Below are 19731 nucleotides of genomic sequence, written 5' to 3'. Positions count from 1 at the left end.
CCTCTTCCTACAACGCCAGATCACCTACTCTTATCACATTTTGCAGCTTTCAGCAGAGAAACAAGAACACTTCTCGTTTATCCAAGCCAGCTCCTTGCAGTGGGCTCAAGGAAAGGAATCTGGTTCCCAGATGTCCTTCCTAGCTCCTGCTCCAAATTTCTTTCCTTACCCAGACCCAGACATCTCTCTTTTATTCTCCATTTCCCCCTCTCTCCTTGCCTTGTTTGCTACCCTGCAATGCTGTAGCTCAGGACAGGCATTAGCCCCTGAGACAAGAGATGCAACATGGGCTGCCAGCTTGGCCTCTGAGCCTCTACAGGAAATGATGCTGATGCCTGATGGTGTGGATGTGTCAGGGAAACATGGAGGGTGGCTTTGCAGCAGCAACCTGCTGACAAGACATGGACAGTTACAAGTAACTCCAGCGTTCCAGTGCGTATTTTCTACCAACACAAGGCAATGGCCAAACTCCTGAAAACTGTGAGACCATCTGGACTTTGCTCACTACAGTGCAATTTACCAGCATTGATATCCACCATGTCCCCATCCACCTCAGCCTTGCTCAAGTCCCATGTAATGGAGGTTGAGCTGAGCATGTTTCCTGAGCATTGTAACCAGTTCATCCTCTGAGCTGTGCCCCAGGAACACGAGCTGTCATTAGTGGGAAATGCAGTGCTGTTTTATCTGTACAGACACATCCAAGACAGCAGAGCTACAGCTAAACAAGCAACTTTCCTTGCAGCATCAGCCTGCTCCACACGCTGTGCTATCACAAGTCACTGATAACCTCATAACTCACAAGTGAAAGACTGGAGATGAACACCATGGATAGTATGAAAGTTGGGGGCCTGAAGTACCTTCTGCTCCTGGTTCTTGGTTTTACTGGAAGCCCGAGGTGCTCGGGAGCTCTCACTGAGCTGCAACACGTCAACACTGTTTGCACTTACACATCCAAGAATGGGGAAAAGCAGGGAGCAGAAAAGCCTTCTGAAGCAAAGGGAGGACTTTGATGAGAGGAGCAAGTGGAATTTAGGCAAATCAGAGGTTGTGAGCAGGTGTAATACATAAGGACTTTTGCCCTGAAAGACGTTATTGTCTTTTTCCCCAGTAAAAGCCAATGAGCCACAGCTGATAAACTCAGTGACCACTGTCTGCTTCCACCAGGTTGCACTCACCACAGGCGCCTGTCATGCTCTACAGGCTGTCTGAATCCCAGGGTAGGCACAGAGATGGTGGAAAGAGCAAATAGAACAGTCTCCCAACAAGGAGTGAGCCTCTCCTCACGCTCCATGGCCTTGGGCACTGGGCTTAGACAAAGCCACAGACAGCAAGAAGGATGGGGCTCTTATTTCCTATTTTAGCTGGGGGCAGGTAAGGGAGAGAAAAGTGTTTCACTTTATTGGTATTCACTATACTTCAGGAAGAAACTGGGAGAAATGTTAACCAGGAAGAAGAAAGGAAGTGATTCAGTCTTGATATACTTCAGGCTGGGGGTTGTGTTTAATTTTTCCTTTTTTTCTCTCTTTCTTTGCTCTTTCTCCAACAATTTCACTGCCAGAGGCAAGGTCCTTTTCAGACACACACCCCTACTACTTTCTCTCTCTCTCATTCTTCTTTCCAAGGTCACAAAAGCCATCTAAAGCCCAAAGAGACACTGCAGTGGCAAAAAGATGCATCCTGAAGGGCATCTATCAGGAAAATGAAGCACCCTGAAGAGTTGCATTGTCTATTCTCCCCTGAGTCTACAGACAAGTGCAAACATTTTCTTCCAAATTCCCTAATGTAAATTAAAACAGTCCCAAGAGGCTGCACCCCCACACACGCACACGGAGATGAGAGCTGACTGCAGCATTCAGGGCAAGGGGGGTCTACGATGCTTGATTGATGCCTAATCTCCATTCCAGGCACCAAGGAGGGGCTGGAAAAGAAGTCGCGCCCTTTAAAAACAGAAAGATCAAGTCTTTTGAAACAAATCTGAAATGATGGAAGATTTCAGCAGATGTGACCGCAGTGATTTCACCAGATGTGATTGTATCAAGGATCTAATAGAAAAGAACTTCCCTGCTGTTCCACCAGGCTAAAGCCAGGCCTGAAATATCCTTTTTAGTCTTTTGATGACATCAAGGATAAAAGCCAAAGGGAAGTTAGGTTTTGATTTATTTTTTCCCCTGCTTTTCTTTTTTTCAGGCACAGAATAGTTTTACCTGGTTTGTGTTGCTGGGTATTAGCAGGACCAAAGAAAAACACTTCAAAAGTTTAAAGAGGGCTGTTCAAAGGCACCATTTGGTGTCTCTCAGATGCTGCTGTCATTTAATCGAGCAATATTTCCACAACTGCAGCCACTTCTGAAGATCTCACCATAAGGAGGCCAGTGGGCCTACCTGGAACAGGGCTTAAGTGGGGTGGCGGTAATCACCCACTAAATGCCAGCCTACATTTACTGGCCCAAAAAGGGCCAATAAATGTGCCAAATATCTTCCCCTGGCAAAACTCACACTAGCAGCTGTGTCACTGCAAAATGCAGGAGACCCAGTGGGGTAAAAGGAGCTGCACTCCTCAGGTTCAAGCGCAGCTCAACCAGACCTACGGCATGGGTTTGGCATAGCCACAGTCCCACATTCCATTTCTCCACTCATGGAAAACACAGATAGCACTGGGTATCCAGATTGAACTAATTTCTGAAGCAACAAGGTATCGTAAAGAACTGCATGGACTTTGAGCTGGGGCACACGAATAAGCAGATTGTGAAAAGTTCTTTGCTAATGCTAAGCATTTCTAGAAGACACCTTGCAAAACCTTAACAACTGATTTAAGAACTCACTGTGGTACAGAAAGCTTATGAAAAGGACAAATAATAAAACTTTTTTTAAAACAACAACACAGAGAAAGCAGATAACAGAAGAAAGCATGAAACTAGAAGGCAACAGTCTCAAAACAAAGAAAACGGGGTAGGTGTTTTGTCACACAACACACTGCTAAGCTGTGGAGCTACTTTTGCTGCAAGACGCTGAGGTTGCTATGAGTTTACATGGATTTCAAAAGCAGCAGGAGCAACACATGGAAGAAAACTCCACCAAGATATATAATAAATAAAAAGTGTTCTGTGCGTCTCCTTTTGCATTTTTCTCCAGCCACCAGTGATCTGATTTGGCTCTACAGATATTCACATAGACCCTCCACTTGTGTTTTCTATCCGCCCACTGACATCTGCCAGTCACCTCTGCTGGTGGGCACATTCTGGTCTCAGCAGGTAAATAACTGACCATCACCTTAGTGCCAGGGTTTGGACCAACACCTTTGAACCCACTTCTTCCTTCCTTGCTGCAAAAACAACAGAAACCACAGTCAACTGCACTCAGCCTCCTGGGATGCACAGATGAAAGACAGCAAAGACTCTGTTGCAGTTACGAGTCTATATGACAATGAAGACTTATATTTCCCTAGAGATTAGTGTGACAGGCTCTGCTCACATACAATACCTAGGAAACATCCTCATCCCAAGGAGCTTATTGTCAGCTGGATACCAGCCCTGGGAAGAGAAAGCAGGTAGAGGGGTGGGAGTGTGGTGCTGCAACTTGCAGATACAACCAAGCTCCCTTCAGGCTACCAAGTTAAAGACATTAACCCACTGGGCCAAGCCAGCTCCTTAAAGGACACATAATTCTCTGTATTTGCCGTCCTAGCCCTGACAAAACACACCAGAAGACAACAAGCCCCTGCCCAGGAAAATCTAAGAAATCCAAGCTCCACCTGCAAGTTCACTGCAGGATGGCCAAAACTTCACATGACCAGAAGGCTGGATCTGAGATGCTGACATGCCAAGCACTGGCTTGTGGGCCAGTGGTCATCTTCATCACTGTTTAATAAGCCATTGCCTTCTGCTTAATTTGAGTAGGGCCCCAATCCTAAAACAAGCATCTCGGCTCTGCTCGGGGGCAGCATGCACAGTGTGAACATGCAGCAGAGCCCAGGACTACACTGCCTTGCCAGCAGCTCCTACCCTTAACACTGAGGGAATATTTTGCCACAAACACCCACGGTTTGTGCAGACTTCTCAAGAGGATTTGGCCCTGGAGATTAAGCAGAATAGGTAGAAGCAAAAAAAAAGGATGGAATTACATCACGGAAGTTTAGCCAACAGGCTCCATGGCCTGGGACACTCTCCGCTGAAGCGCTGGGACAAAGGCCAGCAGCAGACAACTCTGCTGGCTGTGCTGGGACATGGACAACAGACCATGAGGGGATTTGCAACATTCCCTGTCCTCTTCCCACCTCTGAGGACAACAGAAGGCAGTTATGTGACAGGAGTAAAGAGCTTCTGATCACTGAGTTTTGCCCATGGAAAGAAGTCTGTGGTTAGCTAAAAGTGGTTTTTGAAACTATAGTGCTTCTCTGGGCCTCTACACTGAGAAACAGGAAAATGGCAAATGCTGTTCAGTCAAACAGAAGATATTCATACTGTGGGCCAGCTAGTACGTGGGGAAGAGGCACGGTAATCCTCAGCACATGAAAGCAACAGGATGGATTTGATAAGGAACAGTTAGGGGATGAAGAGAGAGGAGGAGTCCCACAAGCCGACATCTGCCAGAGCAGCCGACCCGACAGTCCTGAGAGTTTACTTAACATGTCTGATCAAAAGCTTTGGGAGTCTTGTCTGTGTTAAGTGCTACCAGATGCAAAATCAGCAGCAAGATGAGAAGTGTATTAATAAACTAAGGAGGCACATAAAGTTATTTGAAAACTGAATGGGGAAGATGGGGAAAGAAGGGGGAGAATAAAACCAGTTTATTTTTCCATTAAGGCAATTTAATATTCTCCGGGTGGAGTTACAATCACTCGTCCTTGGGAATTAAATTGAATTAGTGAAATATTCCTGTTCATCAGCAGAATATACAATATGAAGTGGGATATATTATTTTTTTCTTTATGCTTTCAGCAGGACAGTGCTGCCTCTTTATTCACAGGGCAAGAACAGCTGGCCATGAAGTCCTTATTACCCAGCATGACTTTCACTGACTTTAACTAACTTTACAGCAGCAGGGGATATATCCCTTCTCTTTTAATTAATGCAATTACATTAGGACTCATTATTGACAATTATGGTGCCTGTTAAAAGTTTCCCCTTTCTTTGCCCACTCCCCCACCAACTTAAAATCTGCTCCAATATCGTCACAAATTAATGTTTAATTAGCCATCAAGCAGAGCTGATGTTCCCTGCAGAGTATTGCTGCTTACAGAAAAACTGAGAAATAGGAGAACATAGCAGATATTTCATCATCTGCCTTCAAGGGGAAGCATAAAAGAGTAACCAATTACCCCAATACGGTTGTGAAGTTTAATCAATGTAGAAACCAAATAGCTCATTAAGTGTCCAGTGCAATAATGGAAGACCTTCCCACTGAGTCATACAACATGAATGTTACATTTATAAAAGATCCAACGGTGATGTCAAAGACCAAAGACTCCCTTCATCTCCACATCCTGGCCAAGTTGTGATCGTCTTTCCTTTTCTGGCATAAGAAAAGGACTAAGAGGAGGATGCCTCCAACAGCACGGGACGTATCTGACAAGCCATGAATTACACCTGCCTGTGCACGAGGCAATCTGTCAGACCCAGCCCCCAAACTCTGGATTTATACCCCAGAGGGGAAAACCACACCAAACACTGTCTCCTGCCTGGTGCCGCGCCATCCAGGAGCAAGGAAAGCAAGAAAAGCTGAAGGTGATTTTACTCCTTTCAACACTTGTGGTGAGTCTGGCGCTGACACATTGTGTCCAGTATGGGAGGCAGCACTGTAAAAACTTGAGAGATGCCCCAGAAAAGCAGAAACAGCTACAAAGGAGACACGTAGAAAGCCCACTTGGTTTCACCTATGAAGGAGATTGAATAGCTTGACAGCAATATCTAAACCGCTTCACAGAATGAAAATGCCAGATACCAGGAGACTGTCCAACCCAGCAAACCAGAAAAACATACAGAGGTTGGGAAGTCAAAGCTAAAGAAATTCCATTTAGAAATAACAGAGATATTCATTTCTGTGTAATACTGCACATAATTAAATGTTAAAACAAACTTCCAAAATTTCTCCATCTCTTGATGTCTGTGGATCAAGGCTTGATGCCTTTGGTCTCCCTGGGTGACCAGGCAAAGCTTTATGATCTGTGTTTGCAGAAGGGCACAGCTGACAATTTAATGACTCTGCCTGGCCCCTACATCGACAGAGGTGAGAAAGAAACAGCTCTGCCACATCCATAAAGATCTATTGACATCACTTTGTGTTTGCAGCACTTTAACTGGAAATTAAATTTACATGAACAAACTCTATCCTACACAAGACTGAATATTGTGACAGTTAAATAAAGAGCTTTTTAAAAGGCACATGTCTCAGGCAATTTTAATCAAAAAGGATAGGTTTTGTTAAAGCTACCAATTTCAGAAAATTAAGGTTGACTAAAACTGTTTTTAAAAACTCCTTTTGGAATTTAATCACATATTGGAAACCCATATGCAGCTGCTTGTGTCACCTGCAAAAAGGCTGTATAAAACACAAGCATATGCTTAATTTTACACGTGTGCTTAAGTTCTATCAACTTTAATGAAGTTTAAGCACACAGCCAAGCCTCTCTGAATTTGCGAAAGCATTCCTGAGCACGGGCTGTAAAGCTACTAGGAAATCACCCCTGAGAAAAAAAAAGGTAGTATTAAAATTGGCCAGTCAATTTTCACAGCCTGAGTAAGCACCAGGTCCAGAAATTAAACATATAATAACATACTTCTCTGAGTTTGTTTGCTTGTTTCGTTGTAATAGGAAGGGGTGAGTGCCAAAATGTTTGCAAGGATTCCCAGCTAACCTGGAAAAATATCAGCAAAATGGATGTATAAAACTACATAAAAGTCAATGGCTTGGGTTCAGCTTCTGCGGAAATGAGTCATGTTAAAAATCTACTATATGTCTCAAAGCTGAGAAGAGGAAAGTCTGGACCCTGCCTCACCCTACATGTTTTTGGAGTGGTCAATGGCTGGAGTCCATGGGCCAGGCAAGCCTCTGCTGGGCAAACCCCACAGCTCTGATTCACTGAGGAAGGTTCTTGCATTCAAGAAATATGCAATCTCATTTTCCAAACCATTAGGCCCACTTCTACATTCCCTTCCAGGATGCCAGATGTGTGTCTGGTATTGGATTTGGCTGGCAGACCATGGGGTATTCTTTCTTTTTTAACAACAGTCTCCTCGTTTAGACACCTTACGTTCTACACATCTCCTAAGTGAGAACCTCAGCTTAAGAAAACAGACCTGAATTACACAGAAAGCTGAACAACAAATAAACTGTGGTGCCCAAAGACGGCTGCAAACTCCTGCTGCGAGAATCCCCAGTGTGCAGATCCCTCCCAGATGAACCCTAAAGTTTCATTTGATACTGTCCATATGGAGATAAATGAATGTAAGCTGCTGTCTTTCAATAAGAATTCATGCATCAGTAAACGTAGTGCCTCCAGTACACATAAGAAGCCAAACGGCGTTTACTCCTGCAAAGAAAGTGTATTCCTTACCTAAGTGTCTTTAAGAGGCTCATCTGACCTCAGAACTGACCCCACGCTGCTCCCCGATGGCAGCCCTCCCACCACCCATGGGACACCTGGTTGTCTGCACAGATCTCAGCAGTGGCATCTTTTGGGAACACACAGAGAGAGGTTCTGCAGGTCAGAACTGGGGGAATTTGCAGAGCCGGAGACAGGGGGAGGAAGGGGAGAGCAACTCAGGAGTGCATGGAGTAACAGAGCTGAAGAAAGCTAGACCTGGAATGTGACAAGACATGAGACTGCTTCCATGGCAAAAGAGAGACACGGAGATGAGGAGACGGAGAATGAAGGAGCTGTAGCTCAGGACTGCTGAATAAAAGGAGTTTTTACAGGGCCTCTGTCACTTGCTGGCTTCAGCAATACGTGGAGTTGCTACAGTTTTCCCAAACATTTATATTTTACTTCTCACACCACTACATCAACACTAAAAACATCATATGATGTTTTCCAGATGCTTTCTCTTACCTGTTTTTTTGTGTGTTAAAGCTAATCAACATCATGCATTTTCATCAGCAAATCAAACTGAAAAATACAATTGTGGAGAACGGTCCTTCAAAGATGGAGCTCAGTGGTAGAAGACACTTAAAATCATGTCTGGAACAAATTCCTTCAGTTCTGGCTACAACATTTCTCACCGATATTTCTACTACCTTTCAGCTTGCTCAGTTCCTGTGCTGCACACTCTTCACAGAGGCAACATTTTCTAACAACAAAACCACCCTTCGTGGCAGCTGAAGCTGGTTTTCCCCAGCAATGGAAACTGAAAAACAGAGACAGGAACCTGCATTTCAGCCACTTCCATTCTTGGAAATTAGATGATCTCGCAACTTCTCTATATCCACATCTCATTACTGCCAGATAGAATTTCCATCAAAAATAGGATGAAGTTTGCCTTACTCTTTGAAAAACTCCAGGGCTGTAAACCCGAATTTAGCTTCTCCAGTCATTATGGCTCTATTTCCTCTTCTCTTACTGAGTAAAGCTCTTTTCTACACTGCAAAGGATCATAGTACTTTAAGCACCAAAAACAAGGTGGAAATCGGACTGTCTACTCTGTCATGTTCCAAACTACCACCATGCCCAAGTTGCATGGAAAGACTTTGACTTTCTAAACCACATCTTCCAACCCCAACCAGCTTCATAGAAAAGGCATAATAATTTGTCTCTGCAATTTTTAGCATTCCTTCTTGCTACTGACAGTCTGTTTGTTTTAGCCTTGCTTGTTGCTGCATTACAGTTCCCTCATGCAACACAGGCTACCCAGGATTTGAGACAGCAGCAACCCAAGAGATTTGTCCTAGAACCTACTAATCCAACAGGAGATTTGAACAGCACTCAGAAATAAGAAGAATGGAAACTTCTTTTGCATTGGTCATGTTATCTAACATTCCATCACACAGCTCCTCTACTTTGATGGGAGAATTCCCACACCTTCATTATCTTTTTATTTTCCCTCTGCTTAAATAATTCTACCTTGGATACAATGATGTATTTTCTGGCTTTTTGTCTGCCACTTGCTGATACTAGCTCTGAAAGGATAAAACTGCCTGCTTTTTTTGCATGCTCTCCATGCTTCCCCCATTACTTTCTACATTCATGTCTCTATTATCCACGGGTGGATAATCCAGGTTACAGATTACCTCTCTGCAGGTGCCAACTGCAGCTGACTCCAGCACTGGCAGTGTGACAGTAGCCCACAAAGACGTGCCCACAGGACTAAGGAGATGCCCACCAGGGCTTTTAACATCAGGCCCAGCACCAGGGGACCACAGCCTTCTGTTCAGACCCAAGCCAGCACATGTGCTGTGTCTTAACCTGGGATGGATTTACCTTCATCATCTCTGATCATTATTTCTGATCAGCAATACTTTTGACCTTTCTGTTTCCTCTCATGACTTTTTAGAAGGTCCTATATCCTTATTTACACATGATCTGTATTAGGCTTTTGCTTTCTTCTGTTCCCTCATCTCATCATGCTGTCTGGCTGATTATCAAAAACTGTCCTGTTCCATCTCTGAAAGCATCTCCCAGTTTCAGTTACAGCCCTCTTCCCAAAGAAGGCACAAGTGTGCCCAGTGCAGGTCCCAGCACATCCTGAGTGCTGGATTACTATAGTAAACTATAACAAATACATTAAATAACACAGTAATAAGCATGATGAAAATAATGAGCACAGTTAACTGTTTGGATCCTTGCTTACTTTGTAGTCCTTGCTGAGAGGTTCAGCTATTAAAGGCTGTCTTGCATTATAACATTGCCAAGATATTAACAGCCAGGCAGGGAGATGAATGGCACGCTTACGCCATACAATTAAAACTTTTCCAGTTTACCCTTTCAGTAAAATTTGTGGTTTATAATAAGCATCTTTGTCTATTCTGAAGAGAGTAAGGATTGGAAAGTTACATAGATGGGAACAGAGGTTCGTTAAAGATTTAAAATAGAATGTGGTTTGGCACTGTAAAACAAACATGCGTATAAGATGGGTTGCATCAAGAGCTGCCTGATAGAAGTGTTCAGAGTTCCTTCCCTTGTGATCCTGGATCTGCTGGTCATGCTACCCAAAAAAAAGGGGCAAAAAAAGCAGCATAAAAAATGTGCATGCTTGTTCCCAGTAATGTGGAGGTCTGCTCTATATCCTCACTCAGGATGCATTTCTCGTACATATAGGGTATACAAATATACACACGTGAGAAAAACATGCATTTTATCTCTCATGCATCCTAATATTCATCAACACATACAGATGTTATAGTACTGATTTTTCTCACCTTAGAGCCTAGAAACCCCTATTATAGAGCAAACACATACTGACATGTAGAGACCCAGTGAGCATTTAAGCATACAGAGAGCATACATGTTATTTGTTTAACTCTAATTTAGAGTACAGCACATTCCAGTTTTTCAAACACATGAGGAAGGCAGAAGTATGGAGATAGATGAAAAGCATTCCTGCAAAGCCAAGGTTTGAGTAAGAGAGTTACCATTACCAGGTAATCTATTTATACTGTTGGACACAGTTTCAATTTAGATAAAAGGCAGATGCTCAGCACATGGATTTTAATAAATCAGGTTAGGAGTCCCAGAAATCTGCAAAAGCTGGATCTTGAATGGCATGCAATACACACAGACTATGGCTTTATTTAGAGTTGCTGGGAGCTACTGCTGCCTGCCCAGAGTCAGGCAGTCCGGCCAGCAGCGAGAGCTGCCCTGTGTTATCCAATGTTCATCGCCAGCAAGCACCTACACCCAGGCCAATAATTCCGATGATTAACAAAATCTAGCACTAGAGGGAGGCTGAACACATGTTCTGCTCTCTTTGGCCTTTTCAGCTTCTCCAAACATTAAAAGGCAGGTGATTTAAGCAAGCCCAGCACCCACAGGCAGAACCCAGCCTCCGAACAGGAGACGTGCTATTTAAGGCAGCACCCCCAATTGGTAAAATTCATGCTCCCTCCTCCCCAGCTATCTGGCAATATGTGTACCCAAAATGAAGAAATAAATTTTGAAAAAACAATAACATAAAAAAAAAAAAAAAATTCCTCTGTTCCAGCTGTTTCTTCAGCCGGTGAGTCACAGCCCACAGAGGCACCACCGCTCGCGGGGAGCGGAGTCAGGCAGTGAAACACCTGGCAGCCTCCTCCGTAACAAGGATGAGGCTCTCGCTTCCCGCATCTATCAACCCATTCCCACCTTCTCCCAGGCGCAAGCACAGGTCTCCTCTGAGCAGCCTCGTGAAGGAAGGCACACACGCCTTCAGATGGTGTTTCAGATTTTCTCTTTCCAAAATTCTTTGGCATCAGGAATATGAGCCCTTTGGTTGATTTTCTGCATATCACAACAGGATGATGGGACCAGTGAGTTCAGTAGGTCTGAATGTCGGAATAGTTCCCTACCCGGGCAGTTGCAGCCCTGCAGACCCTCCAAGCATAGGTGGTTATAACAAGAACCGGAATAATAAACTATTTTATATTGCACTTCACGCAACTGTTCAAAGTCTGATTATTTCTACACTTTAACCCCCAACCTAAAACCGTTTCTTCACATCCTTTTTGATATAACCCAAATTCTTCCTGTGTTCAGCCACTGATGGTGTTTACTTATTAATTTGCAGTTCTTACAGTAGTGAAGCAGTGGGATGTAGCAGATAGAATTGCTCTGGGATGCAGGAGATCTTGGTCCTATTTTTAGCCTGCTACTGGTCAGCTTGGTGACCTAGGCAAAGCACTTTCCCTGTTCCAGCTTCCTTATCAGGAAGTGACTGGTATTTCTTTTGTAAAGTGTTTTGTGGCCTGTCAATAAAAACCACACAGATAACAGCCAAGGGTTGCTGGGAAAGAGGTGATCTCCGGCTGAACACAATCCCCTCCGTCCCACGTTGCAGCAGCATCTCAGATCCCAAATGAAAATCACACCCATTAGTGGATGCAGGTAATTAGTAGCAATTTTTAAATGGATGTTTTCCCAAGGTGGCCCTTGGCAAGCTGGCAGCTGAGGGTCATATCTGCTCTCTGCCACTCAGGTCCTGCCCGAACATGAAATGCTGGGCTCTGAACCTCTTCTTCAAGGAGAACTGGTCATTTCAAAGCCAGGGGAGACCTGAAGCCCCTGTAGCACCCATGACCCTCAAGACAGCCTTCATGAGGATGGGGCACAGGGACTGGCTTCCCACCCCACTGCACACAGTCCTCATCCCTAAGCAACCCTGTGTGGCAAGGAAGAAAGAAATTGCCAGTGCCATGAGCAAGGGTCCTCTCTGTGAGCAAACAGGGCAGTTGAGAGGTGGCTGATGAGAGTTTTTCACTTTTGCTTTCCCTGGCCTGGGCAGAATGCCTGTTTTGAATCTAGAAGGCAAAAACATAATAAAAATCTCCCTCCCTCCCAGATCTATCTATTTCCCTTCGACAAACAGTGATTTCATTTTTCTTCCCGTCCAGAATTTTTTTTTCTTTCTCTTTCAAACTGAGCCCAGGCCAACGTGGCAAAAGGCTCTTTGCTCATGTCCTTATTTGTCAAACACACCATCGCCGCGCCCTCACCACCATTCTGGGAACAAGTCCTCGCCTTCGCCGGCTGACTGCAGCTGAAGGGGAACTTCCCAACACAACTCTTCCCCAGCCCAAACACACTCTTTTTAAAATAAATATTTCCTTTTCTATTTTTTTTTAAGCATTCCAGTTAATAAGAAAAGAGTTCAAATTTCTTTCCCCTTTCCTCCCCAGCACTGCTGTGAATTTGAATATGATGGATCTAGATGGAAAAACAGAAATTACAAGAAAATACCAGATCTATCACAAAGGTATTTCATGACCCAGCCCTCCTCTGATTTCCATCAGAGCATAAGTGAGATACTAAAGTACCTTTTTGGATCTGATCCTAAGTGGTCAGTTCCACTGTCTAAATAGAGATCCAGAGATAAACAGGCCTATGAAAACTGGGCATTATTATTTTAACCGCTGCTTTTAAGCTACAACCTTAACTGCAATAATCTGTGCTACTTTCAGTCATTTGCTAAAAGTAACACACGGAATGATAATAAACTAAACACATATTCTGCTGCCCTCATCAACTTAACACTTAGCATGAAAAGCTTTAGCCTTATTTCATAAGCTGTCATCTGCACTGTGCCATTCAGGCAGAAATTTCTAAGGTAAAATGGCTGATTTGCTACAACAGATAAATTTCAAACTCTGGAGTAGATCTGGAGGGTCTCACCAGGTCCACAGGGGCCAAACTTCCCCAGGCAGCAGTTTCAGGCCTGGTCAATGGTCAGGAAGAGGGTCTGCTGCTCCACCACTTACATTTAGCAGTGGGGAAACTGAGGCATGGAAATGAAATGGTCTGGCATTGGAGAGCAAAATCAGCCTGTTGGAGCACAGTATATGCTCATGAGATCCTTGATTTCAGGCAACCACATCCTGAGGGCTAAGAACGGATTCCCAGCAGAAGGAACACAGTCACTACTCATTCTTCTCTTTTAGCACAAGAATGTCTGTCCAGAGTTGTGAAAATTACTGTTTTCACAAAGGCACTGAGTAGCTTTCTCCATCACCACCTGCCCTTTTCCTCCTCTCTTGGGCTTTACATCTTGCTTCAGCATAGCTTTAGCTGCTCTTGAAAGATAAGGAGTTGATCTTGCAACACAAAACCCTGCTGGTTCCTGACTTTAGCCCTGACTTTTGTCTGCTCCTGATCTACAGAGGATAGAAGGGAAAAGAAAGGGGAATAAGTGACAAGAGAGCACAGATTAAAGGCAGGGAGTCATGTTTGCTGCATAAGAGTACATCTGGGGTGGTGACAGGCAGGAGTGTTCAGGTACAACCCACCGGCTCACCTTCCTCCTAACAGGATATCATGCAAAGGAATCTTGCTCTAACCAAGCTTCTGCCAAAACCCAACACTGAACACAGCTCCAGCCCCAGCTTCCCAAAGCCAGAGAGAGAGGTGTGACACACAGCAATTTCATGAGTTAAGCAGGAAGAGCCATCCTGTTGGGTGGTTCTACCAAGGGGCACTTGCCCATGACAGCCTCGAGAAGGACAGGCACACTTTTGGACCCATGGCAGGAGGGAGGCATGTGGAGCTGAAGACAGAAGCTCCTCTTTGGGTACGTGGCAACAGGGAAGCCTGACCCTGAGCAATCCCATGAGGCACCTTGGCCCTTTCCCACTACCCAGGCTCCTGTGCAGGCAGCCGTGCAGGCAGTGCCCTGCCTTTGCCAGGAGCCTGCTGTTCCACGTCTTCCCAGGGTGCTCTGGAAGCTCCCCAGCTCCCACAGGGTCCACTCTTCTCAGAGAGATAAAAGACAGAACAACACTTGCTGGGGAATTACTTCATTCCCCCAAGGCTGGGAAAAGCCATGCTCCACACTTGGCGAATGTCCCTGACGGCTGCAGCCTTTCCTGGCAAGGGAGAACACAATCCACATTAACCCCTTCCTGCTTATAGGCTGCTTCCAACACCAAACCCACTGCAGGAACAGGCTGAGGCTTTGTGATAGCATCTGAACATCTCGCCACTAGCAAGAGATCCCAGCAAGCCCATGAGGGAGTGAAATGTTTTCTTTTTACTGAGGCACAAAATAGATGAATTGACTCAAGAGTTTGTGAGAGGGTCAGGAACTAAGTCAGGTCTCTTGAATCCTGTTTAATGTCTGCCTGTTGGCCTATTCTCAGGTTCAAACCCACCGAGAGACACAGGACAGCCACAATCTTCCAGGGCCATCAAGGGCAGCCACATGGCTGTCGGTATGTGGTTACACAACTCTCACCAGCCTCAAACCTAGACCATGCTCTCTTTGTTCTTACTGCTCCTCACAGAAGGTTCTTCCCGACCTTTGGAGCCTCAGTGCTTATAAAATTTCTAAACACCAGCATGAAGGTACTCGTGGCAAGCTCAATGTCTCTCCTGTTTCTTCACCAACACTCACACAGAGCTGAATTAGGGGCTTAAGCCCAAAATGTATTTCAAATTTGCAACCATACCCCTCCTCAGCCTTCCTTTTGCTCAGCTAACAAGCCAAACTCTTTCTAGTCTCCCCTGGCAAGATCAGCTCTTTACTCCTTGATCACCTCGACTGCCTGTCCCTGCAGCCTGAATGCATCTTTCTGGAACGTGCCTGAGCAAACACAACAGTAGCCAGCACTCCAGGCAAGCTTGCAAAGTCTGCACAAACGTGCTCATACCTTTCAAAGCTGTTCAGGGTATGTCCACATCCACTTTGGACATGCCATCATCACCTGATGCATCTTAGAAGCTGCAGATGGCAAAGCTAGAAGATCTAATCCAGCAAAGAGGGGGTGAAAAGGGTCTCAGTGACATCACTGAAGCCTGGGCCAGGGCTTATTTGCTTCACTTAATTTTAGGCACCGAAACAAAGCACTTTTAGGATCAGATTACTGCCCTGAAGTCTCTCCATAGTCCGTGGAAGGAGATGGCCATTCCAGAAAACAATTCATTCTGGGAAGGCTTCGCTCCCATCTACCATCACAAGGACACAAGGCAATTAGTCTTCTAATTCAAGCCGGATGGGAAAAATCCTTTAATAGCCCAGCAAGTTTTGAATGGAAATATTCCCTGCTTGAGAAACACAGCTTGCTAAAGTTGACTTGGTTATTCCTGACACATGATTTTTAACCACAGAACTTCACCACCTCATTTTATTAGCATTCATTCATTTCTACAATTTCTGGGTCAGCTCTGCATGAAGGATAAAATTCTTGTCTTCTTACCTGTACATTGTAAGTAACATCATCCAGAGGGGGTGGGGGAGGAAAGGCACCTTGTGGTGATGTGATATTCCCGAGGTCATCCACAGGAGGTGGCGGGGGAGGAAGAAAGTCCCCTAGAAGAGAGAATGGGAGAATTTAGGCTCACCAGCATTTCCCACACCATGGCATGGATGATTAGGATGAATCCTGCCCTACTCGCAGCTCTGCCGATTGGTTTCATGGCACAGGACAAAACACATTGTTTCACCATTAAATCTTCAGCTGCACCCTCCACGCCCCCCCGCCTCAGGAGATAGCTATGACAGCTCAGTAACACTGGCAGATTGCTCAGAGGCGCTCAGACTCCATAGTAAAAGGTGACATGCCACAAAGTCTAAAGGCACCAACAAGCAGCTCCACAGATCAAAGTCGCATTTCAAACCCACCACAGGCAACTACAAAACTTGCACAGTGAACTCCCCATTTCTAACCTTGCAATGGATCCCATCCAATTCACTCCCATTGTGTGCTATGCCAGCTCTTCTTGATCCCTATAAAGTGCTATCTAAAAGCAGGGACTCCCTGCTGCAGAGGACACACAGAGGGCTGGAGCAGGAACCCAAAATACAGAGCTGCCCAGCTCCTACACCCCTGCTGCCAGCAGGCAGCCACACTTTACAGCTCCCTTTTCCTATCAGAACCTCATAGCTTCATGTAAAGAACTTCTGGGAAGATCACAGGGTCTTCTCAGCGACAACAGCCACGTGACAGGCCAGTTGCAAGGACAGAAGCGTCCCCCACTTTTAACTTGGGAGGATTTTTACAAGGAGGCTGATGAACAAAATTTCTACACTTCCATTTGCTTATCTTAAACTTCCAGAAGAGCTGATGGGATGACAAAGCAGCATCCTGGCTATGAAGCCATTCAGCTTAGAAGAAATGCAAGATGGGAGCAGAGAGAAATTATCCTTGAGAAATTCATGTGACATGGGAGCGCAAAACAGAAAGAAAACATGGATAGAGCACACCACACTACCACGCTCTCAAAGCACCTCCTAAGGGTGGAGAAGGGGTGTTTGCCACTAATACTGGATTTGTCTCCTGGGAAAGCAGCTGCCTGCAATTTGGACCACTTTGGTATGTTTTTATTTCTCCTTATGAAGCTTGATGCTGCAAAGTAGAGTTGTTTGCAGTTGGCTCTCTTGTGTGCAGCACCTGGCATGGAAGTTTCAGATTAATAAAAGTGTGATATTTCACATCTATAGGAATTGTTGCTTTTGGAGGATTTTAACCCTTTTGGAAGGAAATACGAGCTCCCTGTCTGACCCTCCCTATCTCCATGCAGCATCACACTGCCTCCCAGCTAAAGGCCCTCAGCACCACCCCCAAATACCACTGAGCAGGCTCAGGTCAGAGAAGTGCTGAGCCAAACCCCTGTGACATGCAGTCCTCTGGGCCACTTGTGCCCCTGTTCAAAGCCTTGGGCTCAGTCCACTCCAGGCATGGGCACCAACTGGGCAGCACCACCAGCATGGCATCTCCATGCAACCTGCCATGGGAAACACAGGGGTCTGCAGCCCTGGAAAGTTTTTCTATTCTATTTCAAATCACTCTGTGAAAGACCCAAACTCTCCCTAGGACTTTCAGGGATGTTATTTCCCAGAAAGTCGTTTCTTCCCATTTTCCCCAAAGTGAGTATGAATGGGACTCAAAAAAACCCCCTCTGAATCCCCAAGAAAGTATCATCCTAAATACAGATGCTCAAAGACAGTTCAAAAACAACACACTGAAAACTAATTTAGGACAATCACATTGCTCCAATACATAAAATCCCATGAAACCTACTGGTTCATGCTATTATAGAGTTCAAGATTGATTTTTTTTTTAAATTATGTCCAATAACATCTGCAGTATCCTCGTCTATGCCCTGTAATTAATCCAATCTTTTATTTCAAATCATCTGAAATACAATACAGAGTAAAAAGAAAAGCAGAAAGATTTTGAAATTAATATCTAAGTGTTTAGTTTTAAAAAATGCTGGGATGTTTGAGTGCTAAGTAAACTTTTCTCCTTTGCTCTGAAAATGACCCTGCAACCAGCCAACACGATTTTGCGAATTAATTCAACTCCAGGGGACACATACTTTCCAAAAAATATGCTTCAGATAATGTTTCTCCAGTTAGACCTGGCTTCGATGCCAAAGACTGATCTCCCTGCACTGCACATTAGTCAGGTACTCTTGCTTTATTACAGTGCTTCAAAACATCTAAGAAAAATCAAGGTAGAGAATGTGTTGGAGGGGATGAGAGAGGGAAAAGGGCAGGTTTTGTGCATAAACAGAAGGTAAAAATAACAACTGCTATAACAGAAGAGGAAAACAATGACTGTTAAAACAAATACAAACCAAATAACATTTTGCCCCTTCGGAAGATCCATTTCTCCCGGAAGAAAAAACACACTAGTAAGATTTTTCAGGAACGTAGCAGAAAACTTTTTTTCTGTCTTTCAGAAAAGGACAGAAAAAGAGAAGAGTCCTCTCCTGGAGTTTAGAAGAAAACACTCTTCTTTGTGTGCCAGGAGGCAGCTGGCTTTACTGCATCCCAGACCAGCTCTTCAGACTATGTCCCATGTTAGATAAGCTGCTGGCTCCACTCACCCCACAAATGGGAAGGTTTTTAGACTGGGAAGCAGAGAGCAGATGCCTGATGAACTGGGGGGACCTTGCAGATGTTTGGCCTTTTCCTGGTCCTCTGCGAACAGATGGGCTTTTCTCCTTCACAGCTTTAGTTATTTATTCTGCCACTGCGCTTTCCTCTTTCCCACACACAGCCACAGGACCCGATGCTGTTCCCACTGCACTCACGGGAGAGTATTCCCTCAGATGCAGAAGGGAAAGCTGTTACTGTATTATTATTATTGGCATTGCTGGAAGTCTCCCTCGGGCAGAGAGGGAAGTATGCAAAGACTAAAATCTGTGTCCTGAGAAACCTACGATTCCAGATGACGTGTGGAAGAAATAGGCCTACATTTCAGGGAGTAAAAAAGGAGCTTACACTCCCTTTAAGCAGGGTGTCCCTAAAATGCTTTGCAAGCAGACAGATTTCACTTGCTTAGAGCTGGGCAAGGCATGGGAGAAGGCAGGAATGTCCATATTCAGAGGGAACACATCACTGCTACCCACTGCTGACCACCTTCAGCATCAGATAGTTTTGTGGGCAGCTGTCTGGGGAAGGGACCATTCCCTTCTGCATGGATTCAGCAAAAGCCACAGGGGAATGGGGCTCTGGGTTACCAGTTAACCATGGGCTGGTGGAGGGCACATCCCATCCTGAGCACTCACCCTCTCCTGCCTGACTTAATCCGGCTTTGAATAAGGGATAAGATGGGCAAAAGGCTCATTAGTATTGATTATTGTTCAGCACCAAGACTGGCATTTTGGTTGACTTTCACCTGCCGTCAATCTGAACACTTGGATGTACTTCAAGTTGTAAGAGTGACTGCACTGAGTTCTGTCAACAGAGACATCAAGGCACCTCCAGAAAGTACATCAAGGAGGTGAAGGGACTTACCTTCCGATGGCAAGCCTCCCCATGGAAGCAGCCTGGGGCAGGCATGTTTAGAGGCAGGGAATCACATCCTGCCCCTCCTCCCACTGCGACACAGCCTGACTTCAGCTCTTACAGTGAGAAATCTCTACCCATTACCATACATTTAGCAGAGAAAATAAACACTCCTTGATGCACCAGCTACTTGTTCCTTCTTCCTAACAGTTGTGAAGACCGTGAGTCAACCTATGAAGGGGCTGTGCACTGAGAGACTGAGCCAGTTTGGTTATTTCAGACACAACAGCGCAACGTGCCGTGAAACCGCAGCTCTGAGCTCTTCTCTCAGCACTCGTGCCTGCCTCTGTGCCGGGGCATCACCTGATGCAACCACGAGAGAT

At 45.0% G+C, this 19731-nt stretch overlaps 1 protein-coding gene across 7 annotated transcripts in view; it reads right to left on the bottom strand.

The window, feature by feature from the left end:
* Nucleotides 1–19731, bottom strand: part of LPP (LIM domain containing preferred translocation partner in lipoma) — a 319665-nt gene that overhangs the window by 155659 nt on the left and 144275 nt on the right. For all 7 annotated transcript variants that reach the window (XM_027884103.1, XM_027884102.1, XM_027884107.1 and 4 more), the window contains one exon: nucleotides 15810–15922. In XM_027884103.1, the coding sequence (XP_027739904.1) occupies nucleotides 15810–15922 (113 nt within the window). The remainder of the gene's footprint in view (nucleotides 1–15809; nucleotides 15923–19731) is intronic.

This window comes from Empidonax traillii, unplaced genomic scaffold (assembly GCF_003031625.1).
Source record: "Empidonax traillii isolate 1590-97213 ecotype Southwest subspecies unplaced genomic scaffold, ASM303162v1 scaffold138:size3245559, whole genome shotgun sequence".
In the NCBI taxonomy this organism is placed as follows: Eukaryota; Metazoa; Chordata; class Aves; order Passeriformes; family Tyrannidae; genus Empidonax; species Empidonax traillii.
This window is presented reverse-complemented; position numbering and strand designations above follow the sequence as displayed.